Raw genomic sequence first — 23,723 nt, forward strand, 5'->3', positions numbered from 1 at the left:
AGTGGCAACAAATGAAAATCCAAAATTCCGTGTGTCACAAAATTAGAATATTACTTAAGGCTAATACAAAAAAGGGATTTTTAGAAATGTTGGCCAACTGAAAAGTATGAAAATGAAAAATATGAGCATGTACAATACTCAATACTTGGTTGGAGCTCCTTTTGCCTCAATTACTGCGTTAATGCGGCGTGGCATGGAGTCGATGAGTTTCTGGCACTGCTCAGGTGTTATGAGAGCCCAGGTTGCTCTGATAGTGGCCTTCAACTCTTCTGCGTTTTTGGGTCTGGCATTCTGCATCTTCCTTTTCACAATACCCCACAGATTTTCTATGGGGCTAAGGTCAGGGGAGTTGGCTGGCCAATTTAGAACAGAAATACCATGGTCCGTAAACCAGGCACGGGTAGATTTTGCGCTGTGTGCAGGCGCCAAGTCCTGTTGGAACTTGAAATCTCCATCTCCATAGAGCAGGTCAGCAGCAGGAAGCATGAAGTGCTCTAAAACTTGCTGGTATACGGCTGCGTTGACCCTGGATCTCAGGAAAGTGTAAAGTGTAAAGTAAAGTGTAAAGTTTCCACCATCAGTGATGGTTTGGGGTGCCATGTCATCTGCTGGTGTCGGTCCACTCTGTTTCCTGAGATCCAGGGTCAACGCAGCCGTATACCAGCAAGTTTTAGAGCACTTCATGCTTCCTGCTGCTGACCTGCTCTATGGAGATGGAGATTTCAAGTTCCAACAGGACTTGGCGCCTGTACACAGCGCAAAATCTACCCGTGCCTGGTTTACGGACCATGGTATTTCTGTTCTAAATTGGCCAGCCAACTCCCCTGACCTTAGCCCCATAGAAAATCTGTGGGGTATTGTGAAAAGGAAGATGCAGAATGCCAGACCCAAAAACGCAGAAGAGTTGAAGGCCACTATCAGAGCAACCTGGGCTCTCATAACACCTGAGCAGTGCCAGAAACTCATCGACTCCATGCCACGCCGCATTAACGCAGTAATTGAGGCAAAAGGAGCTCCAACCAAGTATTGAGTATTGTACATGCTCATATTTTTCATTTTCATACTTTTCAGTTGGCCAACATTTCTAAAAATCCCTTTTTTGTATTAGCCTTAAGTAATATTCTAATTTTGTGACACACGGAATTTTGGATTTTCATTTGTTGCCACTTCAAATCATCAAAATTAAATGAAATAAACATTTGAATGCATCAGGCTGTGTGCAATGAATAAATATAATGTACAAGTTACACCTTTTGAATGCAATTACTGAAATAAATCAAGTTTTTCAAAATATTCTAATTCACTGGCTTTTACCTGTATATAATGCATTGACACATTGAATAACAGCCACTTTGTTTTTGCCTTTATTAAGAGAAAAACTTCCGTTTTCAGTGGTATAAATTATCACAGCTGAAAGAGGAGATACTCTCACGCAGCATCATTCACACTCATGAAATACAGACGGGATTCAAACACGCTTTGGATTAAAAGGCTTTTCACACCTCAGGAAGAGTCACTTCATACAGAGGTAACGAGCTGGTGTGAAAGCTGTGACGAGAACAACAACATACTGACAATTCTCTCTTTATAAAACATTAAATATCTGTTGTTTACACTTAATGCTGTTCCAATTAACACAAGAGCCAATATAATGCCTTAAGTCAAAACAGGGCACTTCAAAATGACCAGTCTGCACCATAGCTGCCATTAAAATAACCCTTCGGTCCTGCAGGGATATTTACGTTAAATCATGTAACACAAGGATAGGAAACTCATTCCTGATTGTTTCTACGATCCTGAGCAGGTGTGTGATGTCGACCTGAGACTCCGGGTTCGGCCTCCGCAGCTCGTCACAGGTCTTTGAAGAGCGGGTGCTGCACTGCCTCGGCAGCGGTGACCCTGGTGGCTGGGTTCAGGTCCAGCAGTCGGTCCAGCAGGTTGTAGGCTTCGTCGGGGACTCGGTCCCAGCCCCGCTCATCGCCCCCCGCCTTGCAGTCTGTCTTTGGGGTCTCATCAGAGAGGACGGGGGACGTTTCTTTGCTGCCTGGACGCTCCTGATGCTTTGCTGGACGAGGAGCTTCGTCTTTCCGTTTGTCTATTGCTCCTTCAACGGGACGATGTGTTGGTGTATCATCCTGGATCTTTGGATGGCGGGTGGTGGTGGTGGTGGTGGTGTCTCTGCTGGCTCCGGGGAGTGGTGTGACTTCATCGTCCGGTGACGGTCTTCGTCCTCTCAGCGTCTCACACAGCGTTCTGAGATCCTGGCGAGGGAGCGCTCGACTGCACACCACCGCCTTACCTGAGGTCAAAACCAAAGCAACTTAACACTCTTTACACAGGCAGGACATGACACGACAGAGCGCCTTTGAATTCAGCTCCTAAAACAATATGAATACGCACCAAATGCCTTGGCGGCCTGGATGGTCTCCCTGGAGCCTCGTATCGTCATGATCTGAGTGAGAGCGATCATGTCATCGCTGGCTTTGAAGAACGGGTAGCGGCCGCTGAGCAGCGAGAGCAGGATCACACCGGCTGACCACACGTCTATGGCTGGAGTGCAGGATGAGGAGACGGGGGAGAGAGCAGCAGGGAGTGAACATTAGTCACGGCTCCCACTCTTTTCTTGAAGTCATTTTCCAGGACTTTTCCCAGACATTTTCAGCTGCTACAGTCCGACAGACATGTTATTACATAACACCATACACTAATACATCTCCCGTCCGTCCCATTCATGCTTTGGAGAAGTATTCTTTTCGACAGTTGTACCTCATTTTGTACATTTAACCATTTAGTTTCTATGTTTATTCCTCTTTCACCCCCAGAAGTCTGATTTAAAGATGTGCAATCTATGGCTCTAACTTATCTATGAAATCATTACATGCTTAGAAATTATGACAAATTCATCATAGAACAACACAAACATGTTGTTTTTGTTTTTAAACCACGCCCACTACAGCTCTCTGCTGCTCCTCTGTCTGTCACTCAGCAAAGGAGACATGAAGCCTGTGGTCGCAGGGGAGAAAACCCTCATGCTCGTGGTCCAATAGCAGAAACACTCATCAACTCAAAGTCTTGGTCCCTTGGTGGGGTCTGAAAAAGTCAGACAGAGCTCTGGTAGCTGATAATTTTCCAGGACAATTCGAGCTTTTGCAGGACATTTGGCTTTTTTTTCTCATTTTCGATGTGTTTTCCAGGACACGTGGGAACTGGGAACCCTGATTAGTGAATGTAAGATAGGGTGAGGAGACTATGATCCTCTTTACAGCTTAATAACCTACAGGAGAGCACGAGGGAACTGTTCTAGAGAGGGGGATGACTGGAGGCATGAGGGGCGAGTGTGCACGTCTTTGCCGACTGAGTATACATATTTATGTTGTTATGAATCAACTACATATTACTGACCTGTCCCTTGGTTGGGACACTTGGTGAGGACCTCTGGTGCTCTGAAGCCGGGGGTCCCAGCCCTCGGTGCCACCTGCTGCTTCCTTCAGGCATAAAGAGGCGTTTGTTCAGAATAACACACAAAACTCAAATCAAATATCAGGTTCTCACACAGTGATGTTGGATTTTTAGTGTTTTAAAGTGAATGACTTGTATCATCCTCATATGTCTGGTGAGAAAATAGATGCTACAAGAGTTACGTTATTTTAATTGATGGCTACATAATATCACTAATAACATGAATGGTGAGTCGAAGGGTTTCTGTGTTTGTGTGAGTGGCTTTTAAAGTAAAGAGTGGGTCAGTGTTTTCTTGTGTTTTATACCTGGACATACAGACGTTGCAGACGCGGTCGGTCATGTAGCAGTTACAGGTGAGGCCCTGCTGTACGGGCCTCTGACTGCTGCTCTGGCTCCTGACGGGCAGGGCTCCTCGACCGGCTGCAGAGAACCGTCGGCTGGCCGGGTCCTCTGTTTTGACGGGCTTTACCAACTAGACAAAGATTTGGATTGGAAAAAAAGAGAAATGCAACACAACAATGAGAAGAAAACACCTGTAATACAATTTACGTGTTCTTCATCAGGGCAAATAAGGTGCAAGACTTTTATTCATTTTGCGACACATATCACATTGACGTGATTTTGGTATATTTTCTAAAAACCAACCTTTTTTTGTTTACTTAAATTTACGTCTGATAAATGTTTGATGTGAACTCTCCACTGTCTCTCCATTCCTGATACTGAAATGTAATTTTCAAGCTTTCTTACCTCAGGTTTAATGGCACCTTGTTTGGTGGTGGAGGGAGCAGGAGTGCAGCTGTTCAGGTTCTTCTCTCCAAACACAGGCCGCGGCACTTTGCGCAGTCCTGTCAAATCCTAGTGAAAACAAACACGGAGGCAGAATTTAGCTAAAAACACATTGTACTGAAAAAGACTGAACACAAACAAATGTACGTAGCCCCATCAAGGAAATCCTTCACCAAGTGAATTTTAATTCACCTCTGTTCTTATTAGACAAAGAAAAGACCAGTGAATGTAAAATAAAAATCAAATATCAACTGAGTGCACCTTAGTGTGAGATGTGGAAGTGGTGATGGTGGTGGTGACAGAACGCGCTTTTTTAACCGGTGCTTTCCGAGAGGTTGAGGAAGAAGCGGTGGTGATGGGAGTAGTGGAGGAAGAGGAGGAGGAAGGTGGCAGGGCCGTGGACTGCCCCGGGGGCAGAGGTAGTGAGGTTGAGGCCGTGGTTGTGGTTTTGGGATGTTGTCTAGCTGGAGCTTTGCTCCGCTGTGTGGTGTCGTGTTTCCCTGTGGACCCTCCACCTTTTTGTGACGATCTCTGCTTTACCACCTTCAGCAGCTCGATCTGGGTGTCGGCCGTTCCCTGAGCCAGACCGAAGTCCACCAGGGCAAACCTACACACACATACACATGTTCAGCAGGGAAATTGATCCATACCCAATCAATTACTATATTTCTAATCAACTTTTTTATTGATTTTAAATATTAATAACACAGGAACCAAACACACATATTGAATACACAGAACACCCCCACCCATCCCTCCCCCCTTCCTCCCAATCAATCACTATAAAAAAAACAATCAAGGGGCGCCATATAGCTCAGTGGGTTGAGCAGGCGCCCCATATACAGAGGCTACAGTCCTCGCTGCAGCCGGTTCTAATCCCGAATCTTGTGGCCCTTTGCTGCGTGTCATTCCCTCTCCTCTGCTTCCGCATTTCCTGTCTCTCTCAACTATCCTGTCAATTAAAGGCAAAAAGCCCCCCAAATATCCTTAAAACAATCAATCTATCATAAATCCCTGTTAATGGATGAAATGCCAAATCTGCTAAAATTGAAACTTTCAGTACTTTGAATTAAAAAATAGAAAATACTTTGCACATCAATTTGATTAAGGGGACAGGTACATCCACAAAAGTGCTGAGACCTTCTTCAGGCAAACCTGAACAGGTCTCAGCACCAAAACGTTGCCACCATGAAAACATTTAATGTGCGGGTGTCTCCATATTCAGCACTTAGGATTACTCACATTTTGCTGCTTCTGTTGTAGAGGAAATTGTTTGGCTTGATGTCCCTGTGAATGATGCCAAACTGGTGGATGTGTCTCAGGGCTTTCAACAGATGGTAGATGTACAGACGGACCTCTTCAAAGCTCAGTGAGCTAATGATGTCCTGATGGATACATCGTGATGGAATCAAAAGTCAATCCAATGCCAACAAACATCAAAGTACAGCTACTGACTGATTAATGTTTTGGGGATACATTAAAGATTGTGTCCAGAACATACCACAATAGCTTGATGCTCCATATAGGGCATGACAATCACCACATGGTCCTCCTTTCTGAAGCAGTACGTCACCCCCATCACATTGTCTGTGCCTCTGAAAAAATGCAGAGACAGAGATAAAACTGTCAGTCTTGGCAAGTCACCAAGCGTCATAATGAAAACACTGTTCAAACAGACATAAACATCCATATATTCAAATGAGTGAGCTGTGTGCTACAGCTGCTTGTCACCATGTAGGTGTGCAGAGGTTCAGCTGAATCATGAAACGTTAGACAAACAAAGTACCCACACACTGATTTGCAATGTCATAAAAACAAGCTTTAAGTTACAAGGTTAAAGTATTATGATAGACAATTTAGTTTTTTTTTTTTGAGTGCATGTAACTAGTATATTCAGAGCATAAAAACACAGGAAACAAAGTCTACAAATGTGAAATGAAATGAATTTCCCTTTGGGGATTAATAAAGCAGTTTGCATTCATATTTGAAGGTCATAATGTGACTTTTAACAGCTTCAATTAGCGGCTCAGTTCTTTAAAAAGCCATCTGGGGCATAGAGAAATAACGCATATGTCACTTTGTAAAAGCACAGCGGTGTTCAGACTCACCCAGCAACAGTGAGACACTGAAGCTCAGCAGCGATGCGTGTAGGATGGCTGGTTGGGATGAGGTGCTTCAGGGCAAACATCTCTCTGGTCCCGTCCCGCATCTGAGCCTCACCCAGGTACACCGAGCTGAACGTACCTGACACACAGATGGACATTTCATGAACAAGTCACCTCCTCTGCTCCAAGTAATCCAAGGAGGTGAACAGGTGACTAGTGTATTCATCTTAAATAAAAATGTATCTTCAGTAAACAGTCAAGAAAAGAGAGAATATAGATATGAGGAGCATGACGTACCTTCTCCAATTTTGTCTATGATGCGGAAAACCTTGGCCAGCTGAGGAACAGCCTTATACAAGAACACAATGTCCATCTCCACATCTCCTGGAAGGAAATAAAAAGTACATTATTCAGTTATACATGCACATGACGGGTTTGAAAGCTTTAGTTTTCTCCATTCAGATCAGCTGAGATCAGTACTAGCTATTATACATGTAATGAGAAGAGTGGTACAAGCTTTATAAGCCAGTCTGTGTTACAGGCTTATTACACTTACATACATACTGTATCTTTATTTCAGACTCAAGGTCCATAGGCAAGACGAACACAACAACAGACACACAACACATACACTTGTCATTATTGTTTCATTATATTCTTACTATGACATTGCTCTTTGACAGTAAATATCACCAACCTGATTTTGATCAAAATGCTAATATAATGCTGGATCTATAGTTAAATATTATTTTTTGTTAAATCATAGTGTCCAACTCACTTGAGACTTTGCTTTTCCTGTGCCCTCTGTCAGGTTTAGTGGCACATCCCTCTGTGCTGATGCCTTCAGTGAGCACAGGAGACAACTCCATCTGAACACACGCGCAGCAGGAAACAGGCTGGACACATTAGTGACAACAACATAAACACTTTTACAATAACTATCCGGCGGCCACGGTCAAACTACCTGTAATAATTAGCGTCAGTGTATAGAAAACCATATCCGCCTCATAAAGTTAAATGTTATCGGTAACTATCTGGTTAAACAGTCAGACAACTGTAGCTACTGTTAGCTGCAGCCCGTCGGGCTAACTCACCGCGGCTGATGCAAAACAAACAGAAACTCACCGCGTCTCTTGGTCGTAAAGTGCAGTAGTTTGTCAGAAGAGCGTTTCATGAACAGCGACGAGCCGCTCCTTCATCGATGAAACATTAACTCTAAATCTCTCCCCGTGTTGGGCTGAATAAAGAAACTTATTCAGACTTTCACCGGGAAGCTTTTCCGCCAACAACAAACTCCGCGCGAAAAGTATACGTCATAAACCTCGCGTGACTTCGGCGCAAATCCCGCGGTGTCAAACGAGATAACAGAGGTGACGTGTAGCCCAGAGCGATAGCGTAGCCGTGAAAACACCACCACACTGAGCGCTGCGGTCTCACACCGACACATGAAATCAGATGGACGATCTCCTGCAACATGCAGAGATTCACAGTCTGATACTGCGAGACACCAGGAAGACAGATCTCTGCCTTAGTCCATTTAAATTAGTTTCATTTAGCTGAATTAACAATTCAAACAAAAATGCAATTAGACTTTAATCGAGTACAACTGATTTGTAATGAATTTTAAATTTATTTTTCTAATATAATTTACTAATTTAATCTTGTTTGTATAATTCAGTGTGATATATTTTTTTATTTCATGTAATTTACGGTTTTTATTCATACTTATCAATTCATGTTAAAGTGTATTCTAAATAATCCAGTGATCACACTTCACACTCACTAATACAGACCAGTCACTTCTCCAACCATCACTATTGATCCAGAAACACGATGCTGTCCATAGCATTGGAGTCCATGCCGTCCTCCCTTGACTTGTTTCTGTCTCTCAGTTAGTTGCTCTCAGGAGCTTTGTGCATAACTCTTACTAATGATTAAATAAGACATGTGGCCACTGTATAAAGTATACACAGTAACTTGAAGGCTGGAAACTATGACAACACATGATGAGAATATTATGTCTTCCACTGAACATTCTTTATTAGATTAATAAATAATTAAATACATGAATACACATATTAAATTAGTAACAATTGACATTAGAAACAAACTTGTATATAATAAAATGACGTTAAAACAGTTTAAACTACTGATGTGAAAATAGCATGTTAGAGAAAGATGAACACAAACACAACAAAACCGTTGCTAATGACACATTCACATCAGAGTTAAAGAAGCACTACCTCTAAAATATACCATCAAAGATCCCCAGGAAAGCTTCCTCCTCTTTGGTGTTGATGCTAAGGGTGTACCAAAAAAAGAGAGGGAACAGAATCCATTAATCAGGTAAAAAAAAAAAAAACTTTATTAAAAAAAATATTAATCATTATTTATTATTTCAATCACTCAAAATAAAAGCTCTTTACTTATACTTTGAACTACCTTCTGTTGACACATGAGCTGGAGTTGACTGAGTCTTTTGTTGTTGAGAAGAAATCAAACCTTCTGGTCGCTGGTGCCACACTCGCCTGTTTTGGAAAATTCTCAGATGCTTTTACCGTGATCTCTTCACTGAGGAAGCTCGGTTTCTGCACGAGGAGGGAGAGAGGCAAATGTCACATGTCAAGTACCCCTGCCACTGAGCACACAGTTAAGATTTTAGAGAGGTTAAGCTATTTACAGGCACCTTTCACTGGGCTTGACCTAAGAGTCAGTAACCTCATCAGCTATTAATAAACTAACAGAATAACTCTCTCCGCAGACAGAACATCCCAGCAGAAAAAGAGCGATAATCCACATTGATGGTACATATTGCTAAATGGATCCCTACAGCTAAAAACAAAGGAAAGACTAAGGTGTTTACATGGTTCAGTAGACTGGACTGAAACACCACCAGGCAGCTCGACTGATTCTCACAGTATGAGGCTTTCATTGTCACATGAATCAAGAACAAGTCGTACAACCTTGTAAACAACAGCGTTTTCCATATCTCAAAGCAGCATGTGCACAGATTTCTACATATTGCAGCGGTTATACTTCCTGAGAACAGTCAGGAAGATAAACCTATCACAGCACCTGCTTGTGTCTTATTACCGCTGCACCATTGACAGAACTCTGACCTAAGGCTTTCTGACATGGTCCAGGAGTTGCTCTGCGGCAGACAAACAGTCTCTGCAGAGAATTATAAAAACTGCACAAAACATCACCAACTCTCAACTACCGGCCCTGAATGACATCTTCACCTCTCGCCGTCTGCAGAAGTCACACAACATCACCGAGGAGGACCCTTCCCACCCTGCCCGCCACCACCTTTTTGAACTTTTGCCATCTGGCAGAAGAAACAGATCCATCAAAACATGCACCACACGATTGCAGGACAGTTTTCACCCCACAGCCATAACCACGCTGAACAGTGAGGCAACCATCTGATAACAGACATCTTATTGTACTTTGGTATTTGGCCCTGGCATACTTTGGTTCTGATGAGTGTGTGATGTTTGCGGTGTGGTCACTGAATGAATGTTGGGTGAGTCAGTGAATGGATGCTGATGTGTGAGTGATGTACACTGTTCATTTTATTCAACTCTTATTCTTTTTTATGAGTCCGCATCCTGACTGTGCACCTTAATTTCATTGTACATGCATGTATAATGACAATAAAGTTTCTTAAATCTTAAATATACACACTCACCTTTTTATTCCAGTCAAGTGTGAGCCTTTTTTGTGGTCCAACTGTGACCTGTGAGGGTCCTGCTTTTCTGGTTTCAGGACTTACATATGGTAAAACTGACCTGCACAGACAAATATAAGAGATGTTTTTACTGTGTATACCAACATGAACCCTCAGTAAACAGCTCTGAGGAGATCTTTTACTATTTACACAACATGATTACTAGTGTTTGAAACAGACAGCTGGAGGAAACATGAGCATCACTTTCTGCCCTGACCTCAGTGTCCTGGCAGTGGTTTGACTTGAGGGTTTGACTTGTGACTGACTGAGGAATAGAGGTGCTGATGTGGCAGCAAACCCTACAGACACAATACAATGCACTGTTATTACAAACATAGCAATAGTGGAATAGGGAAAACTGATCCTCCACATCTTTCTCTTGAGTAAACTGAAACTCAGACTCGGCATATTGTACTCACCAGGCTGCTGGGTTTGACGTCCAGCATTAGCTGTGCATGCGTCGATTGTGCCTATTTCGCTGGCATCCACTAAGTTCTCATCATCAAAGTCACCCCAGGTGTCCCATTCATCTCCAAGGTCGAAGGTGACTGCTGGTATTTGTGAGGATAGAGCGGTCTCCTTGGTCGTTACAGCAGTGCACCTCTTTAAGTAAACTGGGTTGGATGTATTGATCTGGTTCAGATGCTGCTCAGAGCTCCTACTCCAACCACTCACTCCTGGGTTCATCCTCACACAGGAACCTGAATACAGATACATTAAAAAATAAATAATGACAACACCATTTAATGTTACTGTGTTATTATATGGGTTTTCTTGGATTCAGTCTGAAAAAGGATTACACATTAGTTTTTGCACCATTCACTACTTACTACAGTGATATAATTCATTTGGCAATATGATTGATGTACAATATTCAGTCAATAATTGTCTGCGTTCAAACACATGCTGTGAATCTTAGATATGTTTTAGTGGAAAACATAATGTCTACAGTTTGCAATCCTCTGTCTCTGTGTATTGTGTATTGATTGGCATGCTGCAGTGTGCGGTCCACAGTGTGTGGAAGCAGGATTGCTAGTAGTAGCTATTGTGACAGTAAAAGTAATAAAAGCTGAAAGCATCCTACAACTGTTCATATTCCAGGTGACACACGAGTACCGTCAGTCAGACAGACTATCCCACCTTTCCAGACAGCCATTGATTTCGTGTCTTGTCAGTGCAATATGAGACATACTAAGACTTGGACAAGAAGTCTGAGGTCAAAGAACAGCTGGTTTCATTAAGCACATTTCCTTTTCTCAACCTCTGTGTTTTCTTGTTGCTTATTCTTGATTTGTTCCTCTAATTAACACAGCTTATGAATGCACTGAGCTGGAAACGCACAGTCTAATATTTACCAGTAGATAATACTGAAATGAAGTGATAACAATGGTACTTCAAGGCATGCACTGAAAATGAACTGGCAGTGTGAGGTATGCGAGATTTGTAGTTAATTAGCTATAACTGGTCTAGTGTCTACTAATGAGTACAATGATAAAATTGTTTGACAATACTTTGATGGTGAGGACGAGATGTAGCAGCGGACTCTTCCATCATCCCGTGCATGTCCCCATCATAGTCGTTATAATCTGATAAGGATGCAGAGAGACAGACAGAGAAATACAGTGACAGACATGAATGGAAATGTGTGTGAGTTCAGTCATCTTCTTTATACGACTTGCTTACCACTGTCAAAGTCGTCCAGATCAACCACGTCTGTGAGCTGAGCACAGTCTTCTCCTGTCAGATCCACAGTGTCAGTGTGAAGCCGCCCTGAAGCTTCAAAGTGATTCATCCCATACCTTCAGATGCCAGAAAATGAACACAGTCAGCCACCGGGCCATCAGATTTAATTGCAACCAAGCTTAGTTTCGCACATTTTATTCTAATTCACAGGTCATTTAAGTCTAAAATGTCAGTGTTAACTGTGAATACCAGGAAGCAGTGGGAAGTTTCTGCTTGGGTTTGTAGGCAAATTCCTGGATGTTGACAGACACCGGCTCCTCGCTCATTTTCATCTGAGGATATGATAAACACACACACTTAATCATCTCAGTGACAAAATATATTCTTTGTTCTTTGTTTCTCTCTTTTAATGTCATAGTCACAAAGATCATGTTTGCCATTCTCATATGGAAGAGTAGTATAAACAGACATGTATAACTGCACATTGCATATCTATGAACTGACACATTCATTCTAATACAGTAGTATACTCATACACAAATACTATACATTACTATACTTGTAGATTTAGATGAAATGCTGTTATATATTACATATTTTGTGCTAATTCTATCATCTTTACTTGCTGCTTTCTTTGCCTGCTATAGTTCTCATTTTTCTTTTGCCTTCTTGTATCACTGACATTTCTTTTCATCTCATCTTAAGCAGCGTTGACATGGCAGTGACTCATTAGTTCTTTCTGCAGATTCAACGTGAAGTATTTTCTTGAGAAAAACATCTTGAGTAAGTGCACTTTGTTTTCTCTTCTGTGAGCAACCAGATGAGACTAATGAATATAACACTACCTGAGGATTATGTATTGCAACAGTCACAATAAAACCACACACAACTTTTCTGTATGATGGCTAAAATGTTAAAACTATGTGACGCAGGATTGGTTAGATCTTGTCTTCCTCACCTTGAGTCGTTTGACAGGAGTCTGTGCCAGCGTGTCACACCTGCTCCTCAGGTCTTCCAAATAGTACGAAAAACCGATTTCTTGATTCGCTGATCTCTTCCGTGCCACAGTTACACCTACTTTACCTTTTGGAGGTAGGGAGACACATATGCACTTTGATTGACAGACTGGAGGAGAAAGACCTGTATAAAATAATGCACAGCTGGATGCATAAAGGAACAAAATGGCTCAATCAAAGTGAAAGATGTACAACTGTACTCACAGCAGTCGTGACCACAGAGTTCCTTATTCTTGCAAAAGTGGTTGCATTGTCTTTTGTTGCCTAAATTTGATTGCAAAGTTGTGCAGACATGTCAAATATCAATCTTCTTTTATAGAGATATTAGATAAGTGTTATGAATCATTTCATATTTCAACATGACAAAGCAACAGTGCAGTGCCTTGGTCTGTAGCACATGCAGCGTTTCCCCTCTGAGGTGTGGCCTGATCTGTAGTCTGTGGTTTCAGTGCAGGAAGCTGCTGTCGTTGTGTGGCAACATTGTACGGTGCGTTGTTGGGATTATCACAGGTAGCGAACCGCCTGGCTCCAGAGTAGTACACATTAAACTTCTGCTGGATGTCAAAGCCCACTACAAGAGAGGATAAGAGACAGAGGACAGGACTAAATGTACCTTAGCTGCCTGCATGACAGTTGTATATTGTCTCATTTAGCCTAACAGACTTTGACTTGTGTCTCGGTGATAAACAAAAGTATTGCTTTAAAATAAAGTGAAAACTGTCAGTCAGTTGAATTACAGGATTGCAGTTGAACTTACTGTAATGAACCCCATTTTATAATATTTCCATGGTTTACTGCCTTACCATATTCTGAGCTGATGAGATTGACACTGATCTCCTCTCCCGCTGAGGCCTTCGCCACCTCGATTTTCTTTGACCAGCTACCGCTCTTCAACAGCACCAAGTCCCTGGAAAACAAAGGAGGAGGACTCCAGCTCAACTTACTGGAAAATCACTGGACAATTTTGAGATTTATAATGAAAGACAGAAGAAGTGAAAAACAGGAAAGTTTGTTGGAAGCATGGGACACGTGTCTTTTTTTTCGTACGTGAGTTTCTGTAGGAAGACCACATTGTTGTCAGAGTCTCCAATGATCAGAGAGACATAGTGGTGGTCTGGAGCTGTTCTCCTGGACAGCAGCTGTTCTTGGTTTTTTACGTTCACTCTCACCACAATCTCTGCTGTGGCACAGCTGTACCTGGAAAGCTGCACAATACTCCAAAAATTAATACAAGAATAACAATACTGTTCAGTGAATACTTGCACACAATATCTTAAAAGTATGACCAACTAAATTTGAAAAACTCTATTGTAAGAGATAATATAATTGTTCTTGATAGTAATATTCTGCTGTGCCTTTTTACCTGCTCCAAAGTAACTTCATACTTTGGGAGGTGTATAACAGACTCTCTGATTTGGTTGCCAAATGGTGGATGTCTGTTGAGAATCTGAATGAGAGAAATTTAATTATACCAAAGCACATTGAAATACAACAACAATAGCCCAAAGGTTAAAGGGATAGTTCACCCAAAATTCAAATTTCACTCATTATCTACTCACCCTCATGTCGACTAAGGGCTGGGAGAAGTTTCAGAGTCCTCCGTGCCTTCTCGGAGTTACAGGGGGGGTCGGCGCGGCACTGCATGTCCATATGACGGTTGCGAACGGAGCTCACTTTTCTTCATCCAAAAAGACACTCCAAAAAACATCCAAATACCTCCACACAGCTCGTCTGTAATGTCCCTCTTGTATTGAAGCCCCAACATGAGAAATTGTTCCGAAAAAAATTAAATAAGTATATGTTTTAAGCTTGTTTGTAGCGGAAGCTCCCAGGGTTGCTCTGCTGGAATCTCACGCGATTTGCGGAGCCGTGAACTGGGTGTCAATGCAAATCGCGAGGTGATTTGGACGGACCAGGAAGAGCAGTGCTGGGAGCTTCCGCCACAAACAAGCTTAAAACATATACTTATTAAAAAATGTTCGGAACAATGTTGGGGCTTCAATACAAGAGGGACATTACAGACGAGCATTATGGAGGTATTTGGATGTTTTATGGTGTGTCTTTTTGGACGAAGAAAAGTGAGCCCCGTTCGCAACCGTCATATGGACAAATACTGCTGCGCGGACCCCCCCGTAACTCAGAGAAGGCACGGAGGACTCTGAAACTTCTCCCAGCCCTTAGTCGACATGAGGGTGAGTAGATAATGAGTGAAATTTGAATTTTGGGTGAACTATCCCTTTAAGTCCAAATAACTGTTACACCAAATGCTTTGGATTATTACAAAGTCTTTTCCTTATAAATGTTACACAGACTGACCAGCTCCAGCTCTCTGGGATTGATTTGCTCTATTTTGCTGAAAGAGGTGAGTCCAGCGTTCACCATGGCTGTTGACAGAGTCTGACCTGAAACACATCATGTCATTTTTAAATATTTAGATATTGCATTTAATAAAATGAATGTTTGGGTAATTAATTAATTCCTCTTGTTGCAAATGTGCATAAATATTTTTGTCTGCAACATACCAGTGTGTGTCCAAGAATGACTAAGGCGATATTTTATCACTGCATTTAGAGTGCTTAGATAAAGTGCTGCACTATGCTATGCATACCCACCGATCTTCTCCAGCTGTTTGGAAACATAGGATGAGTTCTCCCAAAGCTTTGACCTGAAGCACTTAGCCAGGATCAGGGCATTGAGCAGAGAGGAGAAACTCATCTTGGATCGAAGACTCAGAAACTCGGCTAGACCTGATGGAGATCAAAATATAACCCAAATTTAAAAACATATAGTCAGAGAACACTATGTTGATTCTCTGCCCATGATTTATACAACATACATTTGCTGATGCGCATCGCGTTCCTGAAGATCTTTACTGTCTCCTGTACAAGTCCAAACTCTTGAATTGAGATGGAACCAAGTTGAGCCTGAATCAAGCTTAAAGTAAGACAATGAACATGTAACATACAGTGGGCAGTCAAAGGAAAATCCATTTGTTCATTAAAAGTCATAAACCAGAGTTCCTTTTTCATTCAATGCTACTTGTCCACAGGGAAAACACAGAATACACAAACCTACCAGTTCACTTTCATCTCACTGGTTTTGATCTTTCCCTCACGAGGAAACCTGCAACATACATAAATTCTCATTTATTTTGACTTCTGTCAGCTGCTAACAGAAGTTGTGATGCTCTACACACATCTCTGACCTGATGGTGATCCTGTTCTTGTCCCTGTTCAAAGTGTTCAAGGGCCTCTTCTCATTAATTCTCAGCTGAATGTCCTTGAACTCTTTGCTCTTCGACACCAGATCTATCTGTACATACAAGCTAAGTTTTTCCGATGCCACTCTACACACAGCATGCAATGCACTTCAATATTTTCTTTTGGCAGGAACCCAGTTTCACACTAGGAAAAGTTGCTGTAATTTTGTTTGAATCAAATACATTTGTCAGGAAACCTACCAGGTCAGACAGAGTCTCAGTGCCAGCCACTTCACAGAACTGTTTCATTGTATCAAAGGCAACACAGTACCGAGCCATCAACCTGCCAGCCGCTGTGAAGAAAAAAAATAAATTATTTAACAGTTTTATTTCCAGAATATGAGGGTCAGTTGAAGAAGAAGAGCAAGTCAGAGATGTCAAGGTGACCCACATCACTTATTTTCAGTCAGAAAATAAACTAAAGAGGAACACGTGAAACATTTAACCTCAGACAAAGGTTCCCTCTACCTGTCGGTTTGATGTTGATATCTTCGTCCATGTCAATCAGACCAATGGAGGAGAGAGAGTTGAGGTTCTTCAGACACAGCTCTACAGCAAAAATGAGAAACAACAGTCACCAGAAACAACAAAAGTGGAGTAGTTTATTGACGTCAAAGACTTTAATTATGGCCCACCTTGCAATTTTGCTTCGATTCCATATCTGTCTAAATTGGCAGAGAATCCTAAAATGGGAGTTGAGGCTGATTTTACCAAGAGAAAAAAACAAACTGACATTAATTCTGGTGTTTTATGTGTATTTTGTGCTTTGTGCTCTGACCATAGTGTGTGGGGTTCTTCAGGGCTCTGATGTAGAGGAAGGTGGAGCGGATCCAGTCCAGAGCCATGTTGACATCGCTGATAGTTTGGAGGACAATCTCTGCATTCAGGTGTTCCACCAGGTGATTGTGTAAGCTGAGGAAACAAAGGCGTACTGTTACCTCCTGTTCTGCTGTGATCTCTCTGATCTATGTGCGGTCTCATAGTGACACTGACACCACCCATAATACCTGCTCTCAATTATTTCCATCCCATTCATGAGTTGCATGTACTTGTTTCTGGTTTGAAACTTAGTCATGATCACTGCAGTTGCGGACGTATCAAACTAGAAAAGGAAAAAAGTCCATTGTAGTGAGTAGCTTTAAAGCCTTAACACAGTGTTAGCCATTAAAGCAGAAATAAGCGGAATGTTTGTGTTAATATAAGTCTTAAATAGTTATATCTTCCGACAGCAATCACTTATATAGAGTGTTTGGTCCGAAACACGGGTCTGTCAGTCAATCTGCTCTGCTGTAAGCCGAGGAGAAAACTTTCCTTGTATCCTACAACCTTTATCCAATGAGGAGAGAGAACGGCATAAAGGGGCGGTCCTCTCTGTGTGTGCAGCCAAGGGATGCACGTGCATGTGGTGACGTAGGGACGAGGGCAGGGACTGCTAACTTCATCCGCTGACAGGAAGTTAGCCAAAATGACCGGATCGCTTACTTCTGCTTTAATAATGGTTTCATAGAGATAATATGTTCAGTTGTGGGTCTGGACCTGTTACCTGTGGTCTTCCAGCTCGGCCTATCATCTGCAGCAGGTCAGCCTCACTGTACTCTTCACAGGAGCCTGCGACATACTGCATGGTGGACTTGATCACCACCAGATGAGCTGGCAAATTCACACCCATGGCCAGAGTCCTGGTGGTAACTAAGATATAAGAAATAAATCCACATACGAATCTCAGTAAAAACTTAAATCTGAATCTTTTAAATCATAGCAGCAATAGGTAAAAGGATCCAATTGTTTTATAGACGTGTGTGAATCTGGTTGTACTTTTGATGAAATGCACCAATAAATAACAGCATTAGTCTTAGAGCAATATCATCCTCATTGATGATATAGCAATGCCATTTTTAATGATCATTGCTGTCTCATGACGCAGCAGTCACTTCAGAAAAAAATGAAACATTTCACAGTCACTTATGCTAATACTATAGTTTAAAAGTAATTTTAATTTCATACCAGTTTCAATTTTTTGAATATAAAATGTTTTAGGTGTGGGCAGAGCCAAACACAATATGCCTAAGGACTCAGCAAAGAATCAGGTACAACCAGTGACACTTGTCTTTCCTGTTTGTGTCTGTGCCATTGCAAAGATACTAGAAACAGGATTATGTTGCACACATATATATAGTCTCACATCCAACTGCAACACAGGATAAATTAGTGTTAAAGTCTCACAGAGGACAGGCAGGTCTCCCACAGTGAAGGCTTGCTCTATTAGCTTCCTATCTGACACGTCAACTCCTGCATGGTGGTAACCAACTCCGAGAATCACCAGATCTGCATCACAAACACACAACACAAGCTGATGTTACACACTTGTTAGTTAAAGTTACACTCAAATGAACATGTGGTTTGTTAGTGAGTCTGGACTGGAATGGGTTTCAAAGTTTGTTTCTTGTGGGATCTTAACATTCAGCCTTCAAAGGGGGTTTGGAGACTGCCCAGAAGACTCACCTCTCAGTTTAGTATCCAAAATAGAGTTTGCATATTTCATCAACCTAGACAGGATTGAATGGTAACAAAAAAGTCAGTAAGGTCAAGCACTCAGTAGAAACAACTAAGAAGAGAAGAAGAACAATGCCTAGATGATTTGATGAATTATAACACATGTATGACGATATGGACAAAGAAGAAACATACCTTTGTTTGTGCTCAATGCTCAGGATGAATCGTGCATCCTTGGCCAGAACTGCGGCTGACTGCTGGACTCCTTTCCTGGTAGAGCAGAACTACACAAAGAAAGACATAATCATTTGACAATTAAGTTCTTTTAATTAAAAAGCACACGCAAAGGGATGACTCACCACTAGAGCAGGCTTCTGGTCAGAGTACGTCTGTATGATGTTGGACATCTTGTAGTTGAGTGAGAGGTCAAACTTAAATTCAGTTTGGTTTTGGTTGCAGGGGAATCCCAGCACCACCTTTCTCAGCTTCACCGGACGATGGCTCTCATCCAGTTCCACATATGCGGCTGGACCGCTCTCATTAGACAGCCAGTCTGCAATCTAAAACGGATACAGGTTCTTGATTCATGCTAGAGGTACAGTGCACCGACAGGAGGAAGTGGAGGATGACTGTCTCTGTTAGCCACTTACATCAGTGATGTTGGGTATAGTGGCTGACACAGCCACAAACCTCATGGAGAGGCCTTCCTCTGGACTCTGTGCTGTCCTGTAGGCGTGTACGGCCTTCATCCTGCTCACCACCACTTCCAAGGTGGCACCACGGGTTGCATCTTTCACCACATGCACCTGAATGTTTCATCTCACAGTTAACTTCATCTCAGAGGTCTGACAGGTATGTTGGGATGGCGAGCGTCAGATAAAGTTAACCCGTCTTTTGTTGCTGTTTTCTATTGTTAACTGAAGAGAGTGCATTTCTAGATGAACTATGTGTATTACACAGGCCCAGAACATGATGTGCTGTGACTTTTTAATGGCTAACCTCAAGTAAAATATAGTGCTGCGGGGCTGAGGCTAATGAGGTGGATGCAATGTGGAATAATCAAGCAGTGTGAACAGTATATCTTCTGTGAGGACATGAGTGCACAGTGAGAAATCCATCATAACGCAGGCTGACTCTGAGAAATTACAAACACAGAAAAATGGGCCTGTGAGCTAAATAGCTGACAAACACACTGACCTCGTCGATAAGGAAAAGCCTGACTAGCTGCAACAGACAGTTATCCTTCCATTTTCTTGTCATGACATCCCATTTTTCCTGAAAGAATAAATACAACTTAATGATCTGAGGTAAAATGTTCGATTGGATTTTTTTTCCCACTCCTTCAAATTGTGTTGCATTTGTTTGGTTACAGTCCAGTATAGTGTCACACACTGGTGTGGTCAGGATGATGTGGGAGTCCTGAATCTCAAAGAAGTCATCAATCTCTGTGTCGCCTGTGAGCTCCTTACAGCTCAACCCCAGAGGACCAAACTTCTTCCTCCAGTTCTCAAAGCACTGACTGCACAAAGCTTTGATAGGGGCCACTGGCAAGGACAAACAAAGAATCTTTTTACAAAACTGACTCGAAAGTCTTAAACACTGAAAATGAAACACAAGCAAGACATGAGAAAAATATTACATCAAAGCCCCAGTGTGTGATTATAGTTTCCCGTAGCTGGATTTGTTTAAATTCAGATTTATAGTGTATAGAATTTCATTCACTTCCTAAAGCTTTTGATAAAAAGGGCTGACAATACATTACAGCACAAGCTTTGTTTACACTGGCTAAGGATATAAACAATGAAGTAAATCCGATCTGTGTTTTGAATCTGTTATAAATGATGGGAAACAAGTTTAATTAATTTTTTTTTAAGTATTGTTTTCAAAGTTTCCGAAGCAGGAATCATTTTTCCCTGAGACTAGGAAAAGCTTTTTAATGGCAAGGCTGTATATTTTGTGCATGTGTCCTCAAACTGAGGCTTTAGTGGTATTTTAAGACGTTATACAGAATAATACTGTCTGCTTACTATATACAACTTTGACGTTTGTCCAGGGCTCTGACGTCTCCATTAGAAGGCGAATAATGGCGAGCTCAAACAGCACTGTTTTACCAGATCCAGTAGGAGCACATGCCACAAAGTTCTTACTTGTGTAAAGAACCTGTGACCAAAGCAAACATAAACACACCCCAGGGGATATTCCAGGTCATAAATGGTAACAAGACAATGAACAAAACCATGTTATTCATAATCAGTAGCATTCTGTGGAAAGAGGCCGTCAGATAATGCTTACGTCATCTAGTGCTGTAGACTGGACGTAGTTGAAAAATGGGAACTCGTTGAAGACGGATCTGAACTTAGATGCTGTGTTAGCACAGTTCAGGAAATCAAACCGCGTCAGTTGTGAAATTTCAATTTCAAGCCTGGTATTACAGTTCAAGCCCTACCTAACACATTTGAATTGTATTAACTTACACAACAACAACAAAGGATACGGATTTCAGAGACAGGTCGCAAAACTGCAGACCCAGAGGAACCTGAAATGTGCACAGTTCAAACATAATCAGGATTTAAATCGTACTAACACTATCTCTAATCCCATTACTGATTTATGTTTTTTTTTTTTAAATCAAGATATACCATTAAAGAATTTTGAAGACTTCTGGTAAAACAAAGCTTCAAAAATGACTATAGACTACATGGCTTCTACTGTTAGTACTGACTGTTTCTACTGTTCTTCTATCTACCACCTAGTGTCCAGCATGTTTCACTACACTGGAGCAGTCAATGGGGAGAGCTCACCCCATTTCACCTCATCACACCCTAACACACTATGGCAGCTGCTGCCTTGGCTAGACGTGGGCATACTCATTAGCTGCAACACTTTACAGCAGCTTTATGAGAGGTATTTGGTAAACCAGTCATAGGCTGCGAGCACAGCGGCTGTCTGTGACTGTATTAATGCAGTGCAGCACCTTGTATGCAGAGTGGCTGAGGCATCATGGGCGGAACGAAAGCTCTCTTTGTGCCCTTGTCCGGCATCTCCGCATGTGTCGCCTGCTGCGGGGGTCGGCCACTTGCTGCAGATGAGCCCAGAGGAGGGGGTGAAAAGGGGGGCTCCGGGGGGAAAGGAGGAGCTGCCTGGCTAACTGTCGTCCGTGGCGGCTGAAGAGGAGGAGGTACTGTCGCCATAGTAACCTGACTGAGAAAAGTTTGAGGTCTGGATGCTGTCTGGCTGCCGCCGCCGCCACCGCTACTGAGGTCATCTGTGTTTGACGAGTCACCTCCACTGTTCAACACCTGAACCTTGAACAAGCTGTTATAGAGAGAATAAAGAAACGACAGAGGGGGAAGGTAGAATGAAACAGGAAAAACTATTGTTGCTGTTGAAAGGTTGGAGGCTTTTTTGAGGATAGCAAAGCATTCTGGCCTCTGGCAACACGGCTAACATGGGGCACAGTTTTGCATATTTTCATGTTGTTCTTATGAACTGTCCACTGATGTGAAAGTCAGGCCTCTTCATGACTCACTGTAGTCCTGTTTTAACTAGGCATATCATGGATTCAAACAATTTCAGGGATTAAAGAGTGAATCAGCACTACATTACATTTTTGGACAGGGAAAAACTGGAGACAAGGCTTTAGCGAGTAACATAAATCCTGCTAATTTGAGCATTTTTAAATCATGTTCTGCATCCACCTCCAAGGAAAGAAAATCCTTGTTGACCTGATTTTTATGGCCTTATTTATTTATTTATTTTTTTTACCATTTTGTACTTGGGGCCACATATCAGTCTTAGGGAATTATACGCTTTGAAATCAGTAAACTGTTTCTTCCCCCAAGTGTGGATTGCTTCTCATTTTTCAAAAGAGGGAGACACTCTGAAAACAATGCGCAGACACTATTTAATTTACAATTATGTAAATGTCATCATGATGCTTGCCTTCTCCGTAGAGGTGGGGTTTTGCCGCAGTCAAGAGACAAACACCTCCTGCTGTTAGCCACATGACCAGAGTCCTGCGGGGTTTCATCTCCACCTCTGCCTCTGTGACAGACACCCTGAGAGTAATCCCTGAACCCTTCACCTCCCCAAAGGCCATCACATCTGCTGATGCTGTTACTGTTGCTGCCGCTCCGAGTCTCCTCCACATCTTTCTCGTCATTTTTGAGACTGTAACAAGTGTTGGATTTTGGAAAGAAGTCAAGGCTGGCTGATACTTTGAAAGGAGGGAGGAACTTCTTGGATTTCTGTGAGAAACCTGTGAGAGTTAAGGAAATTGTCCAATCAAGCTGTTTGACTGTTAAATGATGTGAGAATAACTAAGGAAGATTTTTTTTTTTAAAATCTACAACAGGACTCATGTCAGTGAGTCACAAATTTAAATTCAGTAAGGCTTCAATAGGCCTGATACTGAGCAGTTTACTCAAGTCAAGTGAAAAGGAATTCACCCTAATCCAGGGCACAACATACTGTATAGGGTAGAGAGTGTCTCTGCCTCCTTCTGCATATCCTGAGTGGCTGGAATCTGAGAAAGAGATGGAGGCACTTCCAGCTGCCAAGGACTGGCCTCCTGGTGCAGTGGCTTTCTGTCAAACACAATCCAGTGGGAAAAACACTGATAAGCTGCTGAGAGAGGAGCAAGAGAGAGGGACAATGTGGGGGTATTTTGTACTCACACTTTATGGACAAGGGGTTTCTCAAAAAACAAATTGTCCAGGGACAAGGTGCAATCACTGGGGTCCTGCATTGTTATCAGATCATGTGGTGGTGCACACTTTTGAATGCAAAGCTGGCTGGTGGATCTTGGTTGGGTACACCACTGTTAAAAAACAACAACAACCAGAGTTTCCACATGGATGCAAACACTCATCTCCAAATACATATTTTAAAGGTATGTATGTGCTGCATGTCCATGGGGCTGAAATTAATTTGGTGGCTATATTAATGAAGAACAACTCCTGCAGCACAGAGGCTTCACTATGAGGATATGTTTTTCGTCCAGGGCAACAAGGCTAAGCTAAAATAGATAGCTTATCATCCTTGATAATTACCATGATATTTCCTCCTGATATCAAAAGCAAACCTCCTGATGATGTAGCTGGATACATCTCAGTCAACTAAAAGGTGTATGGACCCCAAATAGTTAAAGGATTAAAGTAAAATTCATTACAATTTTGGACACACAAAAAATG

General features: G+C 42.1%; 2 protein-coding genes across 2 annotated transcripts; both read right to left on the reverse strand.

The window, feature by feature from the left end:
• Positions 1-1,684: 1,684 nt before the first annotated feature.
• cdc7 (cell division cycle 7 homolog) lies at positions 1,685-7,597 on the reverse strand. Its single transcript, XM_083991146.1, has 12 exons — positions 7,476-7,597; positions 7,129-7,219; positions 6,648-6,734; positions 6,354-6,489; positions 5,747-5,840; positions 5,488-5,630; positions 4,507-4,852; positions 4,207-4,314; positions 3,765-3,931; positions 3,403-3,485; positions 2,401-2,550; positions 1,685-2,299 (listed from the first exon to the last, which is right to left on the reverse strand). The coding sequence occupies exons 2-12, from the start codon at positions 7,217-7,219 to the stop codon at positions 1,851-1,853; spliced, it is 1,854 nt and encodes a 617-aa protein (XP_083847272.1). The 5' UTR covers positions 7,476-7,597; the 3' UTR covers positions 1,685-1,850.
• A 998-nt stretch (positions 7,598-8,595) lies between these two features.
• On the reverse strand, positions 8,596-23,278 carry hfm1 (helicase for meiosis 1; the record flags this gene model as incomplete). Its single annotated transcript, XM_083991323.1, has 39 exons — positions 8,596-8,650; positions 8,793-8,938; positions 10,042-10,141; positions 10,298-10,379; positions 10,500-10,781; positions 11,592-11,666; positions 11,764-11,879; positions 12,013-12,095; positions 12,722-12,846; positions 12,984-13,043; positions 13,144-13,350; positions 13,583-13,686; positions 13,827-13,984; positions 14,143-14,226; positions 15,096-15,181; positions 15,392-15,526; positions 15,616-15,713; positions 15,855-15,902; positions 15,985-16,091; positions 16,240-16,331; positions 16,507-16,587; positions 16,674-16,721; positions 16,817-16,950; positions 17,046-17,140; positions 17,582-17,727; positions 18,262-18,363; positions 18,541-18,584; positions 18,727-18,815; positions 18,891-19,091; positions 19,182-19,337; positions 19,729-19,806; positions 19,924-20,075; positions 20,559-20,691; positions 20,824-20,894; positions 21,026-21,067; positions 21,506-21,846; positions 22,474-22,789; positions 23,002-23,117; positions 23,208-23,278. 39 exons carry the CDS (start codon positions 23,276-23,278, stop codon positions 8,596-8,598), a joined length of 4,659 nt encoding a protein of 1,552 aa, XP_083847449.1.
• Between the last annotated feature and the right edge of the window lie 445 nt (positions 23,279-23,723).

Source organism: Trachurus trachurus, assembly GCF_905171665.1.
Source record: "Trachurus trachurus genome assembly, chromosome: 17".
NCBI lineage: Eukaryota > Metazoa > Chordata > Actinopteri > Carangiformes > Carangidae > Trachurus > Trachurus trachurus.

Coding starts and splice junctions, on each gene's coding strand:
- cdc7 (XM_083991146.1), bottom strand. CDS start 7,219: ATGGAGTTGTCTCCTGTGCTCACTGAAGGCATCAGCACAGAGGGATGT. Junction 6,490..6,647: donor CATAGACAAAATTGGAGAAG/GTACGTCATGCT, acceptor TCTGTGTGTCAG/GTACGTTCAGCTCGGTGTAC. Junction 2,300..2,400: donor CCAGGCCGCCAAGGCATTTG/GTGCGTATTCAT, acceptor TTTTGACCTCAG/GTAAGGCGGTGGTGTGCAGT.